The sequence below is a fragment of the Monopterus albus genome, unplaced genomic scaffold, assembly GCF_001952655.1.
Source record: "Monopterus albus unplaced genomic scaffold, M_albus_1.0 scaffold3.1, whole genome shotgun sequence".
In the NCBI taxonomy this organism is placed as follows: Eukaryota; Metazoa; Chordata; class Actinopteri; order Synbranchiformes; family Synbranchidae; genus Monopterus; species Monopterus albus.
This window is the reverse complement of record NW_018127883.1, coordinates 4775863-4786655: the sequence shown is the minus strand read 5'-3', so window position 1 is coordinate 4786655 and position 10793 is coordinate 4775863. Positions and strand designations below refer to the sequence as shown.

Below are 10793 nucleotides of genomic sequence, written 5' to 3'. Positions count from 1 at the left end.
ATATGCTGCATTTATTACACGCAGGAAAAAACAGAGACATGTGGCAAACTTTGACAAATGGGGTCATTATTGAACTGATTTTAGGTTGTTAGCAGTCTGAAGCCTTGTGTTTACTGGTGAGCTGTTACATTCACGAAAGATTCCTTTAGTGTTAGGCTCAGCGGTGTTTGATATGTTGAGCTATTACAAAATGACACTCAATTGCTAAAATAAAAGTTATATTAAAATTACTGATTTCCAGTGGCGTTTAAAGTTCTACATGTTGTAAAAAAAAAGAAAGATCAACTACAAACACAGTCTCCACGAATAAACGCATTTATGATGCATGGATTAGCACTTTTAACCGGATGAACGGCATTTGCAAAAGAGAGAACAGTTCACTTCCAATCTTTCCATATATTACATGAACGTGGCATTACAGTCTACCACGTTTCCCATGATGCAGTGCAGTAAAGACCCGGCAGGGACATTCAAAAGTATGGCAGACGTTTCGAGTATATCTAAAGCAACATCAAACTTAGAAGACAGGGCAAATTGCTCTACTATTATCAGTGGAGATAATGAGGGAGTAATGCGTCTCTCCCTTTCGCCAGAAGAGCGTAATAGCACATCGCAGGAACCGAATATGACCCGTGAAATTTCAACGTTACAAAGTGTTTCCGAGGATTCAAATTCATCCCCACCTTTTGTGGAAATCGTCTCGCAACTTTCCCCACAGGCTGTGAAGTTGTATTCAAAGTCAAAAAATGCATTTGAATCTAAAGATACATCTACAGGGCATCGACAAACTTCAAACCAGCATAGTTTTAATGATACTGAAGACAAGGAAAACATCGCTATGCCTTCTTCAACCAGTACTCCAGGTAGGTTAACAAATGTGTGGCTCCGAATGGCATAGCGTCAGTATAAGCTAACTAAACGTTATATGGCTACGTTACGTTACTACTTTAGGTTTCTGTATTTTCATTTTGACTGTGGAAACATTTCCGAGAATGATGTTAAAACAGTTTCTTTAATGAATATACATTTGCTCTCTATCTGCGTTTACATCAATTTCGGCATAAGGCCGGCATTATATCCTGAAGTAGCAGTTGTGTAAACTCATTAAGTGCATTTACTGCAGTTCTGTGCTTAGGTACAGTTTTGAGATATTTTAAGTACGTTTATGCCCCTTTGTAATGTTCTTCTCCACTCCATTTCAGGTGGAATGAAGCAAATGATCTGGTTTTTTAATAAATGTAAATTTAAAATTTTTGACTATTTCATTGTTGTCTGATCAAATCAGGACATTTGAATGCAACATTGTTTACTCTTCTCTAGTTACTCTGCATTTGCTTAAAAGACATTGAGGTCAACAAAGAAAATATATGTTTTAGATTAAACCTTTCATAAGTGTGTAAAGTTGTTAAAACTGGCCTCACCCACAAGATGGATTAAAATGCTATGTACTATAAATATAATCCAGTAGAGTACACCTTTTTGTTTTTTTATGCATTATGTACGTTTTGCTCAAAAACTTTTTAACTATTTGCAGCTTAAGCTTAAGTGCAGGATCTGAGTATTTCTCACTCCACATTTTATTTATTCTAACACTGGCTTTGCTAGACTTAATTAACATTTAACCAGCTAAAACTGAGCAAGATGGGTCCATTGCCCACACTAATGAAATTACTGTGGTCCTTATTTGGACAGATAATACCCATGGAGAGGACACTTCTGGTCAGAGAAGTTTGCCAGATGCCAGTGTGACCACCAGTAAACAACACAGTGACACAGAGGTTAGTGATGCTGAGGTCGTGAGAAGAGCCCAGGAAGAAGGCTGTGTGAATGTGGTTTTCCCTGGCACTGTAACTCAGGAAGGCTGCTGCCGCTTTGTCAGCGAGATCCTCAAGTGCATTCTCTATCAGAGACAGCAGCTACCCATGACTTATGACCAGCTGGTGTATTCCCAGAGGAAACGGCAAGCTTCAATGCAGGTCAGTAAGAACGATGAACAAATACACACATGCTGTTCATAAATGAAGAATTGTTCCTGTGGGTCTGAGATTATTTTAAAGTGTTTTGTGAATATTTTGCTTTTCAGGATAAAGACCTAGTGAGTCGGAGGCCAGTGCAGTCTGCAGACATGGACTGGCGCAAGTGTCAGCAGACCCTTCAGGAGCTAGAGGAGGTACTGCAGCAACTGGAGGTGCTGTTTTCTCTTAGCAGGGTGCCCCGTGTGCTGCTGCTGATGGGTGGGTCCCTCGTCTTACCCAAAGAGCTGTATGAGATCAACATGGAAGGCCTGGTATTGGCTGGTGGAGATCACTGTCTACGGGTATCATCATGCTTAAGGCAACTCTTCCGCACTCTTTTTGTGGCTGATCTTTTGTCTGACAGCAGACCTGTTCATTTAATGCCCACCACTGTCTTAGTGCAGGCTCACAGGGATTGCGGTATAGGCTGGTTCCGCCCTAAACTACAATTTAAAGTGCCAACTCGTGTAAAGAACCAAATTATTGCACTGTCTACTGATTCTAACACCTGTAAGGAACTAAGGGCAAAGGGGTCAGACTGGCAGGATTATGTGTGGTTTCAGGCACCCATGACTATCAAGGGCTTCAGAAACTGACCCAAAAATTTGAGTGCGTGGTCTGGCGAGTTCTTTCTGTATACTAGAATGAAATTTTAATGGTAGTTCAAGTAAATTGAGTTGTACATATTTTAATGAATTATGGGTTCAGTTTTTTTTCTACTTATTAAATTTGATAGTGAATTTATTGAAAAGCGATATGATGTACTCTCCTTTTTATCATCATCTCAAATACTGAAGGAATGTGTTTTCAGGATGTTTCGTTGGCATATGATCAGATCTGTTTAGGGATACAGTGTTTTGTACTTAAATGTTTTGTGTTTTGCATAAAATATCACTAAACACACCACATTGGTACAACAGGTGCAATATATATATTTTAATGACAATAACTTGAAAGGATTAAGGCATTATATTGCTGTCTTCTGTCCAATCTGTGGACACAAGTGCCAGTATCATCTGTGTATGTTTACATTTATTAAAACAGTTTTCAAAAGTGCCACAGTTTTATACTTAAATCAATTTGGAAGTCCATTTTGAATGACTGATCAAAATCAAATACAACAGCAATAACTAAGAGCAGATGTACCAGTTACACTGGTTTGAGAGTGCATCAAAGGGTTCAAATTCAGAATGTCTCTACTTTCTGGACAAACTGGACAAGGTCCTTGGCTAGAAGCTGGGGCTCCTCAAAGGCAGCAAAGTGACCACCTCGAGGCATGAAAGTGTAGGAGCAGATGTTTCGATACCTCATTTCTGCCCACGATTTAGGGCAGTGCATCAGCTCTTCGGGGAAGGCAGCCACTCCAGTGGGCACAAATATCCCTGTTCTAAATTGAAAAGAATACTACTTTATTGGGGTCATCACAAGATGGGATAAAAAAGGGTTGCCAGATTTGCAAAAATAAAGGTTTTGACAGTATGAGCCACATACCTTCCATCCACCCTTTGATCAGGATCAGTCTTGAAGTTCTCTTTGTAGAAGCGCATTGAGGAGACAATGGAGCCTGTGGTCCAGTAGATCATGACATTTGTCAAGAGGTCATCCAGGCTGAATTTCCTATACAAATGCAGTCATTTTTAATTAATTACAGCCTGCAACAATTTCAAACCTCCAATATATCCTGAAAATCATTTAAAGGGTGAGAAAGAGTATCCTCTTTTACCTCTCCAGTCCACCATCGGCCAGATCTCTGTTCTTCATATCTGTCCAGGTGGAGAATTTCTCCAGAAGGTAGGCAGCTAAGCCTACAGGAGAGTCATTCAATCCACAGCCTGTGAACACAATTTAAACCACACTAAGAGCTGTGATAACAGTATAATGAGATTCTTAAATATTTGTAATGGTAACAGAACAGCAACTTTGTGTTTGACCAACGAACAGTGTCAGTATGACCATTGGAATCGGAGAGCTTGTTTCCTGCTTGTGTTTGTCCCCACCTGCAGTGTCTGGTTTAGTGCCCTGAATGTGCATGTAGCCTGACTCCTTCAGCATGTTCCAGACATTCTTCTCAAAGAAAGGGAACAGCCGGCGGACATCTTCCCGACTGAAGCCCACCAGGAAAGGCAGATAAGGACCAATGATGAGGGACAACAGCACTTTGAATCCCTTTCTTGATAAACACATGTTTAAGTGGAGCCCTTTCACGCACCTGGAAATGATAATTTGTCGACCATTATAAAGTTGGTTTTACCTACATTTTAATTTGTATTATGTGTGAATTTATAGCCATAAATTCAGGGTTTTTTGTTTTGCTCCAGTCTCCAGGAATTTTTAATGATGGTAGTTTTTGGTAACTGATATACTCTGCACACTGCAAGCACTGTTTCACAACTTAAGTAAAAATGTCACATGTCTGCTTTAAAAAAAAAAACACAACTAGATGGAGGAAATTCCACTGCAATAATTGTTTTCAGTAAGGGCTTGTTTTACTGACTGTCTTACTCAGGCTTCATCTGTGCCATGTTGGTGGTGATGAGAGAGCCCCAGTCTCCTCCCTGCAGATAGAACTGGGAGAACCCTAAACGCTCCATCAGTATCAGGAAAACTCGGGCAGCATCAAGGCTGTTGAATCCTGGAGAGGCACAAGAAGCACATCTGTAAACACCTGCTGCTCAAGCTTAAATTCATACATGTATTTAGTATGATCTACCTTGTTTATGAGGGGCTTCTGAATAGCCATAGCCTGGAATAGATGGACAGATGACCTCAAATGCAACACCATCGTGGTTCTGTGTGAGAACTGGCAGAATCTTGTAGAACTCAAAGAAGGAGCCAGGCCAGCCATGAACAAACATAAGAGGCAGGACCTTCTGATTCTCACGGGGTGGTGGTCGCACATGGACAAAGTGCACATCCAATCCTGTATTAAAGCAACAAACATTGGTTTAAAAGGTAAAAATGGTGGACTTAGTCTTGGCCAAATGTCCAAATTATTAGAAACTACAGCAGAACAAAGCAGACATGTTGATTTAGCAGGTGGCTGTGTGTACCTTCTATTTTGGTTTTGAAGTGTGGATACTTGTTAAGCATTGCCACCTGCTTTTTCCAGTCAAACTCTTGTCGCCAATAGGTAATCACTTTCTTGAGATAAGTGGAATTGAAACCATACTGGAAGCCACTATCTTCTAAAGGATTTGTGTAGCGGGCTCTATCAAGGCGCTCATAAAGGTCCTGTTGAGTAAACACAGTTGATTACTTCCAATAAACATAATGCTGTCTTATTTTTATTGCTTCTAATTTAGTAATTAGTGATGAAACGTGTTAACTGCTCCAAATAACCTGAATCTCTTCATCTGAGGTCTGGACTTGAAAAGGGTAGATTTGAGCATCCTCTGACAGTGGCGCCTCTCCTGCTCCCCACCATCCTTCACCAAGAGGAATCCTCTTGACTTGTCTTCTTTTGTACATTGTGTATGCCAGTATGCCCCCTACTGCCACCGCTGACCCTATCAGAAGCTGCTGCTGCTGGACAGGATCCAAGCCAAAGAAGGATTCCCTGCTAAGTTTGGGAAAATATGAGAGGACTCATTGAAGATAATTACAGCAATGATATCATTACACATGTTTTGGGGTATATGTGGATAAGATCAGAGAGTGGTAATAGGCGTCTTACTTCAAAATGCGCAGCATTGTGCAGTTCCAAAGGTGAGCGACCACAGGTTGTTACTTAGAGCTGAACTGGGACAAAGGTAAAATGTTTTCCGCTCAGTTTTGTAAATGCACGCCAATAACAATACACCGTGGTTTTCAGCATACCTCGTTTGTTTCCAGTTGTATATTCCTCGGATTTACGTTGGAGTTTGTACCACTGGAAAAAAGCAACAACAGGCTACAAACCAAACATGCTCGGGCAGTACGACGGCCTCTATCCGCTCGGGTGTGGGTTCACGTTACGTTACATTGCAAAGACCGTTGATTGGCTGCAAGTGCACAAACAACAGTGACGTCGCTGTTTATATAACAGAGGAGGAAGTAGAAGATCTTTGTTGTTTTGAGGTCATTTTCTACGTTAACAGAAGAAAAATGTGGAAGATTGTCTTTATCGCCTTTGCGACGGCGTTCGCCGTCAGGATGGGTGATACGGTAGGGGCGCCCCAGGTCCACTTGGGTGGCTTGGTAGGGGCGCCCCAGGACACAAATCCCAACGATGACATGGCGCAGCAAGCCCTGAACTTCGCCGTCGACGAACACAACAGGAGAACCAACGACCTGTACCTTAGCCGAGTGTCAAGAGTGATCAGTCTTAAGAGTCAGGTTTGTAACAGTTCATGAATGTTTGAAGACTGTATGGTAGGGCGCGGTGTGTTGGCACCATTAACAAATACAGTATATGGTAGATTCACTCCTGAACGGCTGGGAGTCACAATCAAATGCTTACAGTGGTTTGTAGCCTATCTAGCTGAATTTAGTCTCTCGGCCTCATAAAGTTTTTAACCAAAAAAGTTAAGACTAACCATTTTGTGACTATGTAGCATATTCTGAAGGCTCTAGTAGAACATGCTGCAGTACATTTTTAAATATTCAGGATTATGATAATCTGTATTTTGTGTTGTCCTGAAATCAGCTACATTGCTATAGTCCTTTATTAATAAGGCTGCCTGATCAGTGTTTCTAACCCACATCTCTTTACAGGTAGTTGCTGGCATTAAGTACTTCTTTACAGTGGAAATGGGAAAGACCCCATGCAGAAAGAACCAAGAAACTGGAACGTGTGCCATTAACAAAAACCCGAAAAGGGCTCAGGTAATGACTTTATTAAGGGGGGGTTGTTGTTATTAGACACTGTTTAAATGTCCGCTTCTTCAAAATGTTACACCACAAACTATTGTTGTTGTGAAACTGTGAGGTACGTCCCCTCCCCAGACCTTTGTTTTTGCTGTTACAATAGAGAAAAGCTAGAACTAAACAGACCAGAGTGGCTCAAAGGGATTTGTTAGAAACCTGCACCAATATGAACATACCAAAATTTGATAATGTCTGTCGTCTTGCATGATCACACTGGGCATATCAGATGACAACAGTGAAACACAAACACGTTAAGCCATAGTAAATTGTATCCACATATATAACACACATAATCAACATATTTAACCTGTTTGTTCAAACTTTTCTCCTCAGCTTTACCAGTGCATGTTTACCGTGTGGTCCCGGCCATGGATGCCAGACATCCAGGTTTTGAAAGAGGAATGCTAGAAAGGGGAATCGTAGACAGAGGACAGCGTGGGAATTTTCCAGTGCTGGCATTGTTTGCGAAATAGCATTCACACTAAGAAATGACCATTTTCTTCTAGATGAACCACAAAAATATCAAGATTAGCATTTTCTGCTGTCTTTTCCTATTTCTCTAGCTAGATTTGCTTAACAGTTTCACTTTTCAGAATAATCTGTATTGCAGTGTTAAAGTTCATAAACAATGTATTTGTCTTGGTAATTGTTAGGACTTTAGTTTTACATTTCTGTTATGCCTTTGTCACCCCCTTACTATATATAATATATATATATATAGTTCATTTGTTTTTCTTCATTATAATACATGTAGCCTATGCAATAAATTTGTAAATTTTCCCCTACATTGTAGGTTAAAGGTTCAATAAAGAAAGGAAAAAAAATTTCACAATTTAAAATTTCTAGTGTCTGGGAAAGTTTTTCAAATACAAAATCTCAATGTATTGAAAATTCATAATACAAAGAGTGATATTTGACCTGGTTTGCAGTTTGTGTCCTGTCAACACTTTCACAGAAGTCTCTTTTATTGCTGTGGGTGTGAAAATGATTTTTTTTGGCCACAGTACCACAAGTAGCCACTGGGAATCACTGGCTAAGGGGGCAGTGCCCTATCCAGCTCTCTATATAGGCTACATTCATGAGTGCACCACATAACATACCTGGATAGGTGCCCATTTAAGGTGTTTTTTTCCAGGATAAGGTGAATACTCCTTTGAATGGTGATGACAATTTTAGTGGAATGATACACAGCATCAGTGATGAAACTCCATTAGTCTGCTAATGGATGAAAGTCTTTAACAAAGATGAACTACAGATTGCTGAAGGAGTTCCGCTAAAACACTTGAAGAGTTTGATGGTAGACAACTGCATACCTTTTGCGTAGCCTACAAACCGAGTACACTGTCCTGATTTTAAAATCATCATTTGCTAACCTGACCACAAGGTGAGTTCACACTCCACTATTTAGATAGACCCTGTAGCTTTATCAGACTGAGTTTTGCATGCCCCTTTGACTGAAATCTTTTGTGTTAACTTCACAGAACAAGCGGGCCCTGGAGTTCATAAAACCGGTGACAGAGGACAATGCACTTGACTGGAGCACCCATTTCAAAATTGGAGGTGAGTTTAGAGCACCACAGGGAACAAATGGGACTCAATGACAGCACAGAGTATTTGTGGCAGTGTGTAACTTAGTGGAATAATTTACTGTTCAATCAAGCACTGTGGCCAAGTACATTTTTAAATTATTGTACTTCCATTGCCAGTACAATTCAGAGGTAAATATTATACCTTTTGCTTCACTACATCCTTTGACAGCTTTACAAATAAGATGTACACACAAAACATAGGCCTACAATATGATAAATTATTATGATATAATGTAGATAAATACGTGTGTAATAATCTATATCTTCATAGGGACCATTTTCCTGCATTGAACACTTTTACTTTTGATACTGTTTTTTGTTTTTATATTTGCATACATTTGAACATTTCCAATGTAGGACTTGAAGTTGTAATGGAGTATGTTTAAAATGTAAAGCCTTGCAAAAATAAATTAGAGAATAGTGCTAATTTCCCATGCTGTCAGATTTTTTTTTTTTTTTTTTTACAAAAAAGTCAACATCAGATGCTATAGCTTGGCGCATCTCATGACAGCAACCATCTGCTGACTCCAGCCGTTGGCAGGTATGCTCAGATAATTAATATGAATTTTAAAGGGCTTAATTCACTTACAATGACATTAAAGAAAAGTTAAATATATGAAAGATGTATGTGTCCATCCATTCGTCTTGTATCCACTGTATGTGTCCATCCATTTGTCCATAAATACATACACACAGACAGACATACAATGTTGACATGGTGAAAAAAGCCTGGACGTTTGGAGGGAACATGCAGGGTTACCTTGAACACACCATCAGCAAATTCACTGACAGCTGGTGTATGATTACTGTGCCATGGACATATTATTCACTGTGCCAGAGCACTGGAGGAAAGGCTATGCTAAAGTGTTGATCAGCAACATAGCCAAGAGACTCCACACTGAGGTCTACCCAGTGTAGTGCTTCATAGAGGAGGAAAACATGGTCTACTTCATTGAGGATCCACAGGGCATGGTTTGACTTTAACATTTTCTTTGGTGTGTGTTTCTAGCACTTTTTGAATATATACCTGAAATATCAGATAAACATATACACTTTATTGTTGGATAAAAAATAATTTAAATTAAAGCAATTCAGCAAACAAAATTAATAACATTTATTGTTACTCCTGTAGCACATTTGTTCTGCTTATACATAGATATTTTAAAGTAATTTTTATCAGTCTTGATAAACTGAACAGTTGTCAAATTATGTACATATATACATATCCCCAAAATAAATATAGCCCATATCATACATAGGTTTTATTCTTTTTTCAAAGAGAAAGTGTGTTATCCTTTTACTGTGAAAGCTTAACAGATTACCATATAGTCCAGGTTGAACATTTTCATGTTAAGTTTTATATTTTGAAACATGTTTTCACAGTTGTGAATCACAGTTTAAAACAACCCTTATGTTCTCAGAGTTTTCAGTCCAGGCTGCAGTACTTTTTGGGGAAATCTGAAATTACGTACAACAAAATGACAAGTGGTAACTCCTAATGAACTTGGCATTACAGAATATTACATAGCATTAACTTTTCAACTTTGCGCGCAACTCGTGTGTCGAAAGTGTGAATCGAAAACCCAGCCGGTGTTTTGATGATCTGTGCTATCAATATCCTACCATAGGTGGGAAGCCATAGACTGCGCCTTGGATTCATGCTATAGAAGCATGTTTCGATAAGGCACCACATATCGTCAGCACCATACAGTCGTCCGCCCACTCAGCGCTTTGCTCAGGACCTCGGTGATTATCCTTACTGTATCGTATGTGCGGTTCTGCGCGTGTGGGTTAGGTTGGCGCTGGTGGGAAGCCATAGACTTCCCCTTGGAATCACGCTACAGAAGCATGTTCCGATATCGTCAGCACGACACAGTCGGTGGTCAGAACAGCGGATGTCCGCCCACTCAGCACTTTGCTCAGGACCTCTACGGACGTCCACGCATTCTCAAACTGTACTGTACTGGATGACCGTGCAGTTTTCTTGATATTCCAGACTGCAAATGTGGCCCCTATGATATTTGTGGTGCAAGAATGTGGTGCCCAGGACCCCTTGTTTTGTTCATAGTACCCCTCTCCTTTGGGATTTTATTATTTTTGGTTATTTGTTCTAAAACTTACCTGCTGGTGATTCAGACTCGGGGCGATATTTATTTGGTCCAATAGAGGGCAGCCGCAGCCTATACTGAAGACACTATCGGCACTCCGAAAACCGGAAGGAGGTCCGATGCGAGAGTGAGGCCAGTAAATGGTGTATTGTTAAGCGGCTGTGTTGTTTAGATGTGTTACAGCAGGGGTGGCCAATTCCAGTCCTCGAGGGCCGCTGTCCTGCTTGTTTTCCAAC

General features: G+C 40.2%; 4 protein-coding genes across 7 annotated transcripts in view; 3 read left to right on the top strand and 1 right to left on the bottom strand.

The window, feature by feature from the left end:
• Positions 1-405: 405 nt before the first annotated feature.
• Positions 406-3071, top strand: mad2l1bp (MAD2L1 binding protein). Its single transcript, XM_020597715.1, has 3 exons — positions 406-863; positions 1693-1976; positions 2084-3071. The coding sequence occupies exons 1-3, from the start codon at positions 437-439 to the stop codon at positions 2609-2611; spliced, it is 1239 nt and encodes a 412-aa protein (XP_020453371.1). The 5' UTR covers positions 406-436; the 3' UTR covers positions 2612-3071.
• A 102-nt stretch (positions 3072-3173) lies between these two features.
• Positions 3174-5943, bottom strand: ephx5 (epoxide hydrolase 5). Of its 4 annotated transcripts, none has more exons than XM_020597680.1 (10): positions 5832-5943; positions 5689-5753; positions 5355-5574; positions 5066-5246; positions 4726-4935; positions 4518-4647; positions 4013-4224; positions 3739-3847; positions 3507-3632; positions 3174-3402 (listed from the first exon to the last, which is right to left on the bottom strand). In XM_020597680.1, exons 2-10 carry the CDS (start codon positions 5703-5705, stop codon positions 3201-3203), a joined length of 1407 nt encoding a protein of 468 aa, XP_020453336.1. In that variant the 5' UTR covers positions 5706-5753; positions 5832-5943; the 3' UTR covers positions 3174-3200. The 4 variants fall into 4 exon arrangements, with proteins under 4 accessions (XP_020453336.1, XP_020453350.1, XP_020453343.1 ...); XM_020597694.1 differs by having other exon boundaries at positions 5355-5571; XM_020597687.1 differs by having other exon boundaries at positions 5689-5748.
• A 72-nt stretch (positions 5944-6015) lies between these two features.
• Positions 6016-7674, top strand: LOC109958820 (cystatin-like). The gene is made up of 3 exons (XM_020597750.1): positions 6016-6329; positions 6708-6818; positions 7194-7674. The coding sequence occupies exons 1-3, from the start codon at positions 6099-6101 to the stop codon at positions 7266-7268; spliced, it is 417 nt and encodes a 138-aa protein (XP_020453406.1). The 5' UTR covers positions 6016-6098; the 3' UTR covers positions 7269-7674.
• Positions 7675-8974: 1300 nt separating this feature from the next.
• LOC109958811 (glycine N-acyltransferase-like) overlaps positions 8975-10793 on the top strand; it is a 7480-nt gene continuing 5661 nt past the window's right edge. The window contains exon 1 of the mRNA XM_020597741.1: positions 8975-8990. The gene's annotated coding sequence lies outside the window, so the exon portion shown is untranslated. The remainder of the gene's footprint in view (positions 8991-10793) is intronic.